Here is a 15,075-nt window from a genome sequence, read left to right on the forward strand (position 1 = left end):
CCCAAGTGTCGAGCGCTTCGAGCGAGCACCTAGTTCAAATAAGGCAACCGAACCAGTTTGGTTCAATAATAGTTAGTATTTAGTAACACAGTTTCTTACCCTCAAAAGCCACCCTTTATGCCCGCACGATCCCGAGCCAACCCTAGCGCTGCTTCTGTCTTTGTCGCCAACACTTTCTGCTATTTCCTCCATCACAGATGTAGCGGATCGAGCCTTCCTCTGTCGTTGACAGACGGGTCCGACAACGTAGCAAGAGCCCATAGCTTTTTTCTATCGTCGCTCCATGTGTAGTTCCTTTCACTATCGAGGGAGAAGACCACAAGTTCCTTTGCCACTGACGGACGCCCTCTGGAGCTTTCGTCGCTGCGATTGCTGTTGTCCGCAGCTTCTGTCGTTGCTGCCATTCGCAGCGCTGCCACGACTATCTTAAACTAATCCTTTGCCGCCACTACTGTGAGCTTCTCATCGTTGTTGCTATCACTTTCCACTATTGATTTCCACTATCAGTGACCCTTTTATCCTTCTCTGTTATTATTAATAAATCTTTTCTCTCCTTCTAACTACTGTTAACAGTAAGTAATATACTGTTAATAGTATATTATTAATTTAATATCATATTTTTTTATTTAAATAATTATATTTATTAATTATATTATATATTTTTATATTTTAATACTTTAGAGTGCAGCAAGTACCTAGAGCTTCGAGTGTTTTGGGACTTGACACTTTTTGACGAGATGCTTTTTAAATCACTGATTGCAAACACAAGTTGAGCAAAACTAACATCATATCATCTCGTTACACAAGGACAAAATTCTTTATACACTTGAATATGTTGTAGCATCACCACAAAGAATAGGTAGTAACTCATGTCCGGAAGAAAAAAAAGGAATACACTTGTCCACAATTCTCAAATGGACGATAAATACTCAAGACATAAAGCCACTCGAAAACAAGGACTAAAGAGGAAAAAGAAAAAAAAGCCTGTGTTTTCAAGGGAAATTATCCCCTAATTGGCAGCTTCATCTGTTTGCTCGAGTCTGTGCCTTCTGCTGGTATGCCATGGACATGGCACGCAGTCTGTCGGTTATCTCACCAAATGAGGGCCGTGCCACGGGATCCGGTGACCAACACTGTTCCATTAACCTTCTCCATTCGGATTCGCAACGTTCCGGTATGGGCGGTCGAAGCTTGTTGTTCAAGATTCCACCTGTAAGTTTCACAAAAAGATGATGATTTTGTTGCACAAATTTAATCAAATCACCGAGTATCAGCTTATCCCCATGGAAAGATGATAACCAGTGGTCTGATTAGCAATTCACTTACGGACAAAAAAAAAAAAAAAAACTAAGTCGTAAGAACATATTGTTGAATCTCGGATTTTGATGATGAAATCAATTATAAATTGTTTGATCTAATCTATACGTTGAGAGAAGTGTGCAGGATTAACTACGATAGCAGTAAGACATAAAGCAGGTATTGTGCCGAAATCAAAATCGAGATCTCGTTGGAAGTTCAAGAGTTCGTCGAAAGTCCGAATGTTCGTCGGAAGTTCTACCGGAACCAACCGAGAAGTCCAGGAGTTTGTCAAAGAAGCTTGTCGGAACTCGCCAAGAAGATCGTCGTAAAGTCCGGGAGCTTACCAAACTTTATACAATCCTCGAGCCTATGCCGTTGTGTGAAGTGTAACCATAAAATAGTTTCCGTATGCCCAAAATAGCATAAATGAGAAAGAACTAGTCAGTAGCATAAATTCTGAAGAAAATTGGAAACGGATATTATTACCACAGATGCTGCATGTGATTGTGAAATGGATAATTTGATCAATTATAAGTCTAAATAGACAAGACAAAAAGGCTTGAATCATAAAAACGACTAAAATGTTTAAATTTCCAAAGGCAAAATGAGATTTACATGATTAAGAAGAGCCTGACTACTTACTTAATAATGAAAAGTCGACAATTTAACATGAACATAAATCATCGTCGACGAATAGTTAGTACACAACAATGTATTGTTGATAGAAAAACAAGCCTTGTGAAATTCTTACTAGATAGTAAAATAACATTTACCTATGATCGCGCCACAATGCATATTCGCGTAGGGTTCTTCCCCTGTCAGGATTTCCCACATAACTATTCCAAAAGAGAAAACATCAACCTAGAAATGACCAAGACATGCTGTTAATTGCCTCTGTCTTAATTTCAAGAAACATTGCATGAGACTAAAAACTGACTCATGGAGATCACCTTTTCGGAAACCCTGCTACTGCTCCCATTCAATAGTTCCGGCGCCATCCATGGGAGGGTTCCTCGCACACCACCAGAAACCAGGGTATTTCTTTTAATTCTTGACAATCCAAAATCTCCAACCTACGAAATTACACATGAAAATATCTCGTAAGCTAACTCGAAGTTTAGTAGGAAGTTAAAGATTTTTCTCCGGAATTGGACAGCATATGAGGAATAATATAGAAGATGCAACCAGCTGAAAATATATATATTTTCACATGATGCAGATCGAGTGCATTGAAATGCATTTCTCAAGATATATATGTATATGTATATGTATATATGTATGTTTCGGGACCTACCTTGCATATCGGTCGTTGGAGATCTCTAAGGTTCACTAGTAAGTTGTCACATTTGAGATCAAAATGAACTATGTTCTTTGAATGCAAATATTCCATCCCAAAAGCAGCATCCATTGTGATTATAAGCTTTTTGCGATGATCAAGTGCGCTAAAGAAAAAGTAACATCATCAGCATAGTCATGCGATTTTTGCACCGGTGAAAGCAATACAAGAAAATTTTATGGCCGGCTCGGCTCACCTGTCCTTCCTTAGCAGGACATGCCTGAGTGATCCGTTCACCATGAACTCTGTGACGGTGGCCAATGTTCCCCCAGCACCATCTGGAACTACCCCATAAAAAGCTACCACGTTTGGATGGTGAAGTTTCGAAAGAATCTGTGCCTCCCTCCAGAAGTCATTGCTCTGTAGAATGAATCGAGCAGTATTCCAGTATAATCAATCAACTCGCGAAATGCATTACGTTTAAGTTCAGCATTACAGGTTTGCTGAAAAGTGAATAGCATGTCTGAATAGGAACTAATGGATGCAAAATTTGAAGATTTCAGATTATTTTAAGCTTCATCAGTTTAACACTAAGGTCTTAATCAGAGCCCATATAGATTTCCTGCAATAATATGGTGCAACTAAAATAAGATCAAATTTTGCATCGAAAGTCTTAACAAAGAGGTTTCTCCTATGTTGCTTATAAAAGATGGAAGTAATTGGATTGAATTGGTCGATTTCCTAAGCAACGAATCTGATAGAACATACAAGTGAAGCCCCGCTAACTTGGAAATTTTTAGTTCATGAAAGGTAAGCAAAGTGTAACTATCAATTATCATCTAAACAAGATAGTAGTAGTATAGCTGATAACACAGTAGAAGATCAGGTCACCAACAAACCAGTCGTTCTTGCTCAGAGGATCTCCCTGCGAAGCAGCTTTTCTTGATACGTTTGATTGCAACATCTGTTCCCCGCCACTTTCCATGGTAGACAGTTCCGAAAGTACCAGATCCCAATTCATGTAGCTCCTCAAGATCAGCATTTTTTATAATCTGAACATAAATAAGAATTTTAGCAGCATATCTAAGCACCTTGTTTTGTTAGCAACCAAGAGTTTTGAAGCCACTTTGTCTGATAGGCGACAAAAATGATCGGTGGTATACAGATCTTGTGCTCACCAAACATAAAACCTTAGGACATCATGAAGCTTTCCATGACAAACGACTAATTGATCTTATTCGACACATGGAAGTTCCTTTTTTCTTTTTCTTCATTTTTTTTTTTTTTTTTGCACAAGGACATGTTGTGAAACCATATGCAGAAAACATTTGAACTTTCTTTCTTGGACATAACACTCTTTCATACACAATAATGCTTACAGTAAGATCCTAATTATATATTTGAGGGGACTATAGAAAAAGGACATACAAAAAAGGTCCATGAAACCTTACTGTAGAAGAAGAGGCAACAAAAACAAAAAAAGAAATTTTGATTACTATATATCGGTACCACATGTATAATTTGTGAACAATACATTGAACCAAGTCTAAGTATGACTGTCAGTATAAACATTTGTCTTGAGTATGACCGTTACTAAGTGTTAAGAACTGAGCTTATCAATCAAAGAACAGAGCATTGTCAATTGAGAAAACTTTAGTTATGCTATTTAGCTACTTGTTGAGAATGATAACAGTTGAGCATATGTTAAAAGTCTATGAAATCCTTGAAACACATTTTGAGGTGAATCATTTGATGAGAAATACACCTCACAAAATTTGCAAACTATGTTATGAACCAAAAGGAAGCTTTAGTCTCAAAATAATTGAAATAGTTGCAGAACCAATTAGCAAGCTGTTGCAGAAAATATAACCTGCAGTTCAGATTGTAGAACATTAACATTTTTACCTGCAAACCATAGATCCCAGCTTCTATTTCTGCTATAGCAGCATCGCTTATAGATTCGTCCAGTTCTCTTACTCCAGCTTTCATATCCTGGATTTTAGATATTCAGCCACCATATCTAATATAAGGAATCGAATTAACCATCCTAAGAACCAAGTACAATAAAATCCATTTTTACCTCATTTTCAGACTCTGCTGGATAGATCCCAGCATCAGTCACTTCTGGCAATAAGGAATCATCATCTGCATCTTTAACAGTCTCACGAAGTACATGGGGAACAACTACTGCTGAAAACAGGATGGATGACGGAACAGCATGAGTTACATCCTCGACCGTAACAATTCCCTCGATTGGATGTTTGTCATGCATCTCGTGTACAGATTGTTTGCCATTCTCTTTCACCTGCTTATGACCGCAGAAGCCATTTTCCTTTACAATGCAACCTGAATCTGAAAAATCAACAACGCTTTGATCAAGGCAAGAAACTTCTCTCTCTGAATTTTCAGTGATAGCAGGAGTCCATGACAAAAACCAATTAGGAAGGTCGTGGTCAAGCAAGTCCTGGTCGAGATCACCATATTCTTGGTTATTCTTCTGAGATATTATGACAGATGGAAAATGAGAGACAGGGGCATTTGATGGCATGTCGACCACGCCATTTGAGTCTCTGTCACCAGAGCTTTCTCTAGCCATCTGTTCGGCAGATTTCTTCTGGTTCACTGTTTCTGAAGAATCCTTAGGCCAGGGAACAGGTGATACAGCAATGGTGTTTCCACCTTCACATGCAAAATCACAATTTAACAGCTGAAATGATTCGCCATGCTGACCATTAACCTTTCCACAATTTTTCACAGATATGTCTTGTATGCATCCATCGATTTGCTCATTAGAACAGTGCTCCATATGATTATCTGGATGAGAAGTTAAAACGACTGAAGATGCAGGAACAGAGGTTTCTAGCGCCTCTAACTCTTCAGAAGAAAGACGAGCTTCAAGCAATCTGCATTCTTTCATGGAAGTTTCTGATTCTTCAGAACGATTGTATTGACGAGTCTTGTTATCCTGAGGGTGTATAGCCTGCATAATATTATCATAAGAACATCCATGTAGCATATCCTGATCTACCAATTCTTTATTCCGATGCTCCTTATCTGTAAAATCTAGAGTCTGATAATGAAAATAATTTATACCACATAGCTCCGGCTGCTGAGAAAAGCGAACCTGAGCATCGGTAGGCATGGTTCCTTGTGATTCAAAGAGAAGACTCGGTCGTGGCCTCGATCCTTCCTCCAAGTTACCTATGCGTAGCTCAGAGTATGGTGATACCTTCGTGTATGGTTTCATTGTTTCATGCTGATTCTGAAGAAATGAATCAGAACACTCACGAGGCGCAATTTGAAACGCAGCGAGTGAAACATCTGATCCTGTTACCCAACCCAAGTTTTCTGCTGCCCGTCCAAGATGTCTTTTTGAATCAAAAGATATATCCATTGCAGGAGGTATTTCACACCGAGGATATGCAGCAAGGTTGGTTTCACTGTGGGTAAACAGTGGCTTAACCAAGCCTTTCATCTGACTGTGATCTTGCAATGGTGCTCCCGCATGGGATCTGAGTGGCAGATCAACATCAGTATGTGAGTTATCATGAAGCTTCGCTCCTGCAGCACTTGGAGAATACCCTGTATCGAAAACATAATAACTCCCCAATGGTTGTAGGGGCTTTATCTGATCATCCACGGATTGCTCCTGAGGATATCTCGTATCTCGTTGCTGAATTGGCTTTGGAGAAAAAGGAGGTGATTGAAATGGGGACTTCAGTCCACTTGGAGAGTTAATAAAGAACTGAGGGGCAAGATGATGATTGAAGATTCCGATGCCGTTTTGGGCCTTCGCCCCATCGAGTGCATCGAATTGAGGACAAGAAGGAGACTCTTTATGAAAACTTGGAGAATCATCCAGATGACATCCCATTTGACCAGAGAAGCTATTTCTTCTCGAGTTCTTTCTCGGGCTCGGGTCTAGCATGTTATTAACGGCGACAACATACTGATACTCTGAGTTGCTCTGCAGTCCTAATGAATCTAGACAAGTGTTCTCAGACTCATTGAGAAAGATGAGAAATAATCGGAGTCGCTGTGAAGCATCAGCCTTTTCAACCCCATAGTGCTCTTCCATCATATTCTGCAGGTCCTCATCGGAAGCAACAGATATCAAAGCATCTAGTTCTTCACCTGGAAGCTGATACTTGATCGTATGAGGTTGCTTGCAAATGCCAAAAGTTTTATGCATCAGTTCTTTCCATGTAACATTCTGACCCATGGAAACAATTCGAGTTTCACCACCGACGTACCTCAGTTTCCCATCTCCCGGTCTTGGCAAGATCTTTCCACCAAAGCTGCACAGGAGCTTCAACTTCCCAGACTGAGGGCTACTCGAGGCTGCAGATCCCTGACAGTCGTGACGACAAACTTGAATTGGCCGTAAAAATGAACCGGTTTCAGAATGCTCATCCCGATACTTGTCAGACACCCTCTGATCATCCTCAGTAGGACTTTTGTTGGTCTGACTCCGATCAGCGTAGTATCCCAGACACTTGACATCCGTCACTTGCCCTGTGGCCAAACTAGAATTTGAAACCTCAGAATATACTGTAGAAACTGATCTTCTCAGACCAAGAAGACATGTCAGATCTTCATAGCCTGCATGGAAATTCTGGTAATTGTTACAACCATCTCTTTTTATACGTCCTCGATCCATTTTGTGTGGAAGTGGCTCAATCTTGAAGAAACTCCACAAACAATTCCTCTCCTATTAGATCATATACATACCAAGGCACATGAACTAGAGACCAAATGGATATGGTACGCCATGGTTGTCCATCATATGGATCGTATAACTTCTAAAACACGCGTCCCCCTCCATCTCTTACATTTTGGATATTCACCCGATGCTACTTTCTGAACCCAAGTAATGGATTCTGGCATCAGAATTTGGCTGTAGCGATTCTTATCACCCTAAGCTTCTAATATATCCATCAACTTTCCAAATTGCTTAAAAGAAGCAATCCCTAGAGACGATTCTGTCACCTACACACACGATCACCAAGTTGTCTACAGAAGAAGCAGCTCTTTTTGCAGCACAATTTAGATACCTGCAAACATCTATCCAACATTACCACGGGACCAAGGCAAAAGAGCTTTCACCTCTCAAGACGCAGAACTCGATACATATCCAGCGCAATTCAAAGTACGCAACCAAAAACAGAGAATCGATCGGTGAAGTCGAGGAACAGAACTCGACAAGGGGGAAACAAAGGGTCGCATCGATCGGGAATCGTGCCCTTCGAAAAGGCAATACCGACTCGCAAGAAGGGATCTTTAGGATCTAAAAGCTTGTATTTTTTTTAGGGGGGAAATCGAGAGAGTACCTGCGGCGAAGTTTTCCGGCATCGATCAGCAAACCCGCACCGGAATTCAGGACAAATCTGATGGGAAAAGGAGTGGATTATGGAACAAAAAATTCCTCCTTTCTCCCATCATTTTCCTCCCTTCCCTTCGTTTAGAGCGACGGAATAACTAGAGCTCCGAAGGTCAAGGGAGGAAGGACACACATGAGGAGAAGGCGGCATCGATAAAGGCAAGTGGATTTACCGCGCTCCTCTCTCTCTCTCTCTCTCTCTGTCTCTCTCTCTCCCCCCCCCCCCCCCCACAACACGACGTGTCGATGGAAAGCGTTCCACGTCGGCAGATCCGTCCCCGCAGCTGATTCGTGATGCAATCAACCTAAAAGGATGCATACAATAAGATTCCATCCACCGGCCATGTTTTGTCGGAATGCTTCACGTCCCAAACAACACTTTCTAATTCTAATTAAATAATAGCATGAAATATGTAATATTCGAATGGAAAAAATATATAAAAAATAATAAAATAATTCTATTCATCATAAATTCAACTTAAATATTTATTTTCTAATTTATGGAGTATTTGTTTTAATTTAAGATTACAGTTATATAAATATGAAATTGACCGTTTGAATAGACTGTTTACTGTTGTGATGGTGAAAATGTCAAAAACATTTTTTGCCATTTATTTATCTTAAAATTAGTTATTTGGGCTTTGTTGGTGACCAAATCGATTCAAGTGCGGCTCGTTTGGCTCGGGAACGAACCACGGTCGAACCGACTCGCCGACGCCGGTTTTTGTCATCATCATTCTTATTTCTTTCTGCTGTGAATCCAATAGATGTGAGCCAACACTGCTTCTCGTACGCTAAGTCGGTGGTTAAATCATGTCGTGGTCCTTCCACCGCCTTCGCGACCATATAATCGGTCGCAATCGTCATATTTCATCGCTGTGCCCGGTCTCCCTCTTCTGCTTGATCCCTACATGTCGCCGTCGACGCCGACTCTGATATTTCCCTCCTCCTCCTCCTCCCAGTGGTGGCCACCACCGGCCCCGGCCAGGTGTCGCCCTGGCCTGCGATCGCATACGCATCCAAGACTCCCCGCGGCTCCGCCACCTCGCCAAGTACGCAGACGTCCTCGAGGCCAAGGTTTCGACGCCGGCGACTCCCTGATCGGCATCCGGGTCCATCGGGATCTGCAACAGAGTAGCCTGTGCCCCAGTATGCACTTCCGTAACCACTTGACAAACCGATGATTCTCCCCTGTGGCCGCGGAGGAGACCTAGCCGGCGAGTCCATCGCCGGAGTGCCGATCGGAACTACAGTAACCAAGGGACGCGTCTCCGTTGTTCCGCCGCGCGGCAAACCCTCGACCGAGGGATAAAAAACCCTCTTTAGATCCGAAGGCAATACGTCGAATCCGGTATTGCCTTCCGATCCAAGGGTTTTGCCGCCCTTCCGGCGTCAATCCAGGGCCTCAAGCACGACTCCGCCATACGAGAGGGGCGGATCCCAGCGACGGAAGGACCCGATGGCGTCAAGAAAACAAAGAGAGAGAAGTCGGGAGTGACGAACGCGGCGAGAGGGGACGACGAGGAGAAGCGCATAACAACCTATCCATCCGTCGCTTCCGACTCATGGCACGCATCTTCACGACGCCCATCAGGATGGTATGCGCATCTCAAAGCATCAAGATGCAATGTGTAAGGACGCCGCCTCGGAACAAAGCCGCTGGTCGCACAGCGCGCCTACTCACAAAGCTCCGTGAAGGAGACACGTCAGCGTAGAGTCGTCAAAACAAAGAAGATGGAAGTCCTATATATATTTCCAAGAAAGTATATAATTAATTGGTTATGTGGGAGATATGATAAATCTAATTGCGCGTCAAAAATAAAAAGGAGAAGAAGAAGAAGATAGCATGTAATTTGATTTTGTTTGATATATTTTTTTTTGGTTAAAATATCTTAATTTTCTTGGAGGGCTTCGATTGAAACCTTCAAACTCAACCTTTTTTCCTCAAATTTAATGTATTTGTTTCATTTTTTTTCCTGAATTTATTGAGTGAGAACTCTCTCTCTCTCTCTCTCTCTCTCTCTCTCTCTCTCATCCAGTTATACACTTTTGTCTATATAGATAAATTGTTTAACTTTGCAGATGGATCAAGAAAGTATATGATGAACATAGATGTGATAATAACTAGTTCTCAAGTTCTTTATATTAAAGAAAAAGATAATTAATTATTATGTCATCTTTCTTTCTCTTAGAAAAAGATGAGTGAAAGGTACTAAACCCAGAAGACTAGTGATTCAAATCCCCATCCTTCATTTATGGATGAGTTAGCTAATGCATGAAATGAGTAAATGAGATTTATAAGTACTGCAAGCCCTACTCCTTATTCTATCAATGTTTATGTATAAAGAAAAACTCTCAAACTCCAACATAAGTAAACATGAACTAATAATAATAATAATAATAATCATCATCATCATCATCATCAACTTAATCTCTTCTCTGCATAGAGTATAAGATATAAGATATAATTGAGATGTTATGATGAAATTAAACATAGTGCATATAAGATATAAAATAGTGCTTAAAAAAAAAAAGATAATTAAGATTCCATCACTAGATAGCCTTCACTTTGTGAGAATAAACATAGTGTCATCTGTCCTCCCCACATCTACAAGAATCTTCTGTAAAGAAACCCTGGTTTAGGTTCAACTGTGGTCACAGAATCCCTAGGAAGCCATGAAGAAGTTGCCAAGTATAGACACTATTATACCCACAAAGAAATCATATGCAGTCTGATAGTGGTGAAAGATCCAAGGCAAGGTGGAGCAGTGACAATTCATGCATCCCTATCCAACCAATCCTTCATCCATAACACAAAGTTACAGCACACATTCCCATGATCTTTAGGAACTTAGGGTTTGGGAAATGCCATGCATATTAAAAGAAGAGAGACTAAGCTGCATGCGTCCACATACTTCCTCACCATGGATCCTGAATCCAAAATAAGGAGGTGGGAGTCACCATCACTCCCTTTCAACCTCCAAACCAGGTTCTGTTCATCGGTGAGCAATGGCACCCACCTTTTCCAAAGGGTCTGTTCTACCTTAAAGGAACTGCACAAAAATATACTTTGATCTGCTAATCTGCAAAGAGATTATATGAATGACATCTGATCATGCATACACACCTTACAGTTCCATATTTCATTTTGCTGAATGACAAGATACATGGAGGATTGATTGTTTTAGCAGTGACAGATGAATCTAATTTAGCTTTCTGCTCATGCCAGCTAAAAACTTGGATGAACCTCAAAGTCAGAAGACTATGACATGTATCCTGAGATGATGGATCTTGTCATTTTGTCTCTTTATCCAAAAGTTACATGAAACTTCAATGCTGGGTGTTCTTCAAGTTCTCCACATGGAAATCATCTTTCATGAATGATTTCTTTGCCTTGGATGCAGCAGTAAAAGGAAAGGAATTTGACTGCCAAGGCAAACAGTAATAACTGTAACCGTCATCCCAAATCTATGTTTGTGTTTCTAGGTGAGACTTTGGATGATATGTATGATTCCTTCCTGCTGCTTTTCCACAATACAACATTAAGAAACCAGTGGCTTAATTCTTTGAATTGTGGAATAACATGATTAGATCTTTTCCCGAAGAATACAATGTCAAGAGCTCTCGTGTTCTTGTTGATTTCTTGATAGACTATGGATCATAACCTTGTCAAACATGCTTCACCCACATTAAATTAATGGCGGAGGAGATGAAGACCTCTCATGACCTTCACATGGAGCTCTTGCGTTGCCCCCAGCTATTTATAGACCCATCAACCTCCCTGCCTCATCCACACCTCCGTCTACTGGTCTCCTCCTTCCTCACCTGTTTGATCATGGCCCATTCGTCCGACCACCGTGACAGCTTCAAGAGGAGATGCAAATGGGTTAACGGCCCTCTCATTGTAGGAGCCGGCCCTTCGGGTTTGGCCGTGGGTGCGTGCCTCAAGGAGCATGGCGTCCCCTTCGTGATCCTTGAGAGGTCAAACAGCATCGCCTCCCTGTGGCGAAACCGCACCTACGATCGCCTAAAGCTCCATCTCCCCAAGCAGTTCTGCCAGCTTCCCAAGCTCCCCTTCCCCGTCGACTTCCCCGAGTACCCCACCAAGGACCAGTTCATAGACTACTTGGAGTCCTACGCCGCACGCTTCGAGCTGAATCCACAGTTCAATGAGACAGCGCAGTCGGCGAAGTTCGACGACACGTGCGGTATGTGGCGCGTCAGGACCGCCGCCAGCAGCAACGCCGAGGTGGAGTACATTTGCCAATGGCTGGTCGTCGCCACGGGGGAGAATGCAGAGTGCGTGATCCCGGAGATGGGAGGACTGAAGGAGTTCGGCGGGCAGGTGATTCACGCGAGCGACTACAGGTCCGGCGAGGCCTACCGGGGAAAGCAAGTCCTCGTGGTGGGCTATGGCAACTCCGGCATGGAGGTCTGCGTCGATCTCTGCCACCACAATTCCTTCCCCGTCATGGTCGTCCGCGACTCGGTAAACGCTCATCCACATCTTACTGCTGCATAATGCTCCGCTAACTCTGGTCACTGATCGGGCTACTGATCTGATCACCAGGTACATGTTCTACCGAGAGAGATTTGCAAGAAATCGACGTTCGAGTTGGCTGTTCTGTTGATGAAATGGTTTCCGGTCAAGTTGGTCGACAGGATTCTGCTGGCCTTGTCGTGGATGATACTGGGGAACATGGAGGAATACGGCCTGAAACGACCATCTCTTGGTCCCTTGGAGCTCAAACACAAGCAGGGGAAGACGCCGGTTCTCGATCTGGGAGCGCTGGGAAAGATCAAATCCGGTGAGATAAAGGTGGTTCCTGGAATCAAGCGGCTCTTGCATGGCGGTGTGGAGTTGGTCGATGGCCGCGTCATTGATGTCGACTCGGTCGTTCTTGCCACTGGTTACTGCAGCAACGTTCCTTCATGGTTGCAGGCAAGTCGAACTCTCACTGTAACAACAGAACTCCTCCATAATCTTCTCAGCTTTCGGAGAAGCATTGAAGTCGAATGTTTGCAGGACACTGACTGCTTCAACAAGGATGGTTTTCCGAAGCAGCCATTCCCCAACGGGTGGAAAGGGAAGACAGGGCTTTATGCTGTTGGATTCACAAAGAGAGGGTTGGCCGGTGCATCCCATGATGCAGTGAAGGTAGCAGAGGACATTGGCAGGGTGTGGAGAAAGGAAACTAAGCAGGCAAAGCATATCATTGCCTGCCATAGGAGATGCATCTCACAGATCTGATGAAGAGCTCTGTAGCTCGTGCTCGTTTGCTGTCCTTCTTCCTGTTAGTGACAAGCACTGTACAAACTGTAAAGGAATCAGGAACAGAGAAGCCTCCCCGGTTGTAGTAGCCCCAAGTTTTGTCTCTGGAAATGGCATCTCACATATCTTTTCCTTAATTGTGTTGTGGAAAATCCAGTTTCCCTTGAAACCAATAAATCAATCCATAATCTAACGACCATTTTTTGATATCGGTAAGATAATATATGTTTAACCTAATTTTAGATAGGTAAATATGAAAAAAAATTGTCCAATTAATAAAATAGTTAATTTGGGATCAGTTTATTATGTTATATATATAAAGAAGAGCAATTTTTCTGAAAAAAAAATTTATATTTGGCGTTTTTCAGAAAGTATCATAGATATCAATTTTTTTATTTGATTTTTTTTTTCTCTAATACTTTAAATGCTACTTGTTCATTTCTCTGATTACTTTTACCCCGTCGTGTGGATTTACCATAAGACGTTGAATCTCGAATTTTGATGATTAAACCAATTGATAGTATTTATCTGATCTACGTTTTGAGTAACGCAGGAAGCTTCGATCAGGGAGAGACAATTAAAGCAGGAAGAATCATGTTGGGCCAGAATGAAACATGTCAAAAGATTGGACGTCGAGCTAGAGGATTGGTCGACGTATCGACAGAAGGCTTCGGGCTAAAGGTTCGAGCATCAGGCCAAGAAGAGCGAAAATTACGGTAAGAAAATCGGAATTGCAGAGGTCAACTAGCAGATTAGGCAATAGGCTACAAGAGAAGACGATGCACTGAAGAATTATACGAAACGTCGATGAACCAATGACATGCCGAACAACATTTGATTTAAGCCTTATAATAATTGTCTAGATCGAAATATGTTTTAAGTGTGTAAGATTAACTATTATAGCAAGGTATAAAGCGAAATGAAGTCCGGGAGTCAAGAACGAGACTTCGTTGGGAGTTCGAGAGTTCATCGGAAATCCGGACGTTCATCGGAAGTTCCGTCGGACTTGACCGAGAAGTTCAGGAGCTTGCCAAAGAAGCTTATCGGAACTCGCCAAGAAGATCGTCATGAAGTCTAGGAGCTTGCCGAGAGTCCGTTGGAACATTGCTGAGAGATCATCGGAAGTTCGTCGGAAGATCGTCGGATGCTCATCGGAAGAAATCTAGACTTACGGACTTATTTAGCTTAATAAATGTCTTAAAATTCGTAGTTAGCACATAATTGGGTTGAAATTGGGTCAACTCAATTAGGAGCCAATTGGGCTAAGTTTGGGCTATGTTAGGCCAAGTGAAAATGCTCAAACAATGACCAAACAGGTGGAACCGATGCAGCACAATTCCCGAGACTATGTCAGGCGGTGGTACCGCTAGTCTGAGCGGTCATACCACCCAGACTCAGTCTCGGAGACTATCAGGCAATGGTATCGCCCATACCCCAAAATTTCGGGGATTTAAATTTTGGCTCCAAGTTTTGAAGCCATTTGGGGTCTATAAATACCCTAGCTATTCTTGCATGGAGTAGTAAGAAAGGTGATCAAAAACTCTATATTTCTAAAGTTGAAAACCCTTATAAAGTATAAAGTCCCTCGTCCGAAAGTTTAGAGATCATTCTAAGAGAGAGTGTGAGGGAAGCATCGTAAAAAAGGGTTGTAAAGATTCTCTCCCGAACCTGTAAAGGAGAATCGAGTTGTAAGGGTAGTTGATCTTCGCACATTAAAGGAAGATCGTCAGTGGATGCTGGTGGCCTCGACGGAAGAGGAATCGGCAAAGTGGATGTAAGTCACGACGATCGAACTACTATAAAAATTTGGTTTGTATTTATTTCTTGCTATTTACCTTTATTGCAAAC

The 15,075-nt window shown here is 42.1% G+C and overlaps 2 protein-coding genes across 3 annotated transcripts; one reads left to right on the top strand and one right to left on the bottom strand.

Moving 5' to 3' along the window:
- Positions 1 to 769: 769 nt before the first annotated feature.
- LOC103996359 (uncharacterized) lies at positions 770 to 8,154 on the bottom strand. Of its 2 annotated transcripts, XM_065093417.1 has the most exons (10): positions 7,906 to 8,154; positions 5,700 to 7,629; positions 4,656 to 5,555; positions 4,481 to 4,567; positions 3,475 to 3,627; positions 2,832 to 2,995; positions 2,594 to 2,741; positions 2,250 to 2,372; positions 2,073 to 2,160; positions 770 to 1,210 (listed from the first exon to the last, which is right to left on the bottom strand). In XM_065093417.1, exons 2-10 carry the CDS (start codon positions 7,233 to 7,235, stop codon positions 1,023 to 1,025), a joined length of 3,387 nt encoding a protein of 1,128 aa, XP_064949489.1. In that variant the 5' UTR covers positions 7,236 to 7,629; positions 7,906 to 8,154; the 3' UTR covers positions 770 to 1,022. The 2 variants fall into 2 exon arrangements, with proteins under 2 accessions (XP_064949489.1, XP_018677670.2); XM_018822125.2 differs by having other exon boundaries at positions 4,656 to 7,629.
- Positions 8,155 to 11,790: 3,636 nt separating this feature from the next.
- LOC103996348 (probable indole-3-pyruvate monooxygenase YUCCA5) lies at positions 11,791 to 13,206 on the top strand. Its single transcript, XM_009417261.3, has 3 exons — positions 11,791 to 12,444; positions 12,526 to 12,897; positions 12,982 to 13,206. Exons 1-3 carry the CDS (start codon positions 11,791 to 11,793, stop codon positions 13,204 to 13,206), a joined length of 1,251 nt encoding a protein of 416 aa, XP_009415536.1.
- Positions 13,207 to 15,075: the final 1,869 nt, after the last annotated feature.

This window comes from Musa acuminata, chromosome BXJ2-1, assembly GCF_036884655.1.
Source record: "Musa acuminata AAA Group cultivar baxijiao chromosome BXJ2-1, Cavendish_Baxijiao_AAA, whole genome shotgun sequence".
Taxonomy (NCBI): domain Eukaryota; kingdom Viridiplantae; phylum Streptophyta; class Magnoliopsida; order Zingiberales; family Musaceae; genus Musa; species Musa acuminata.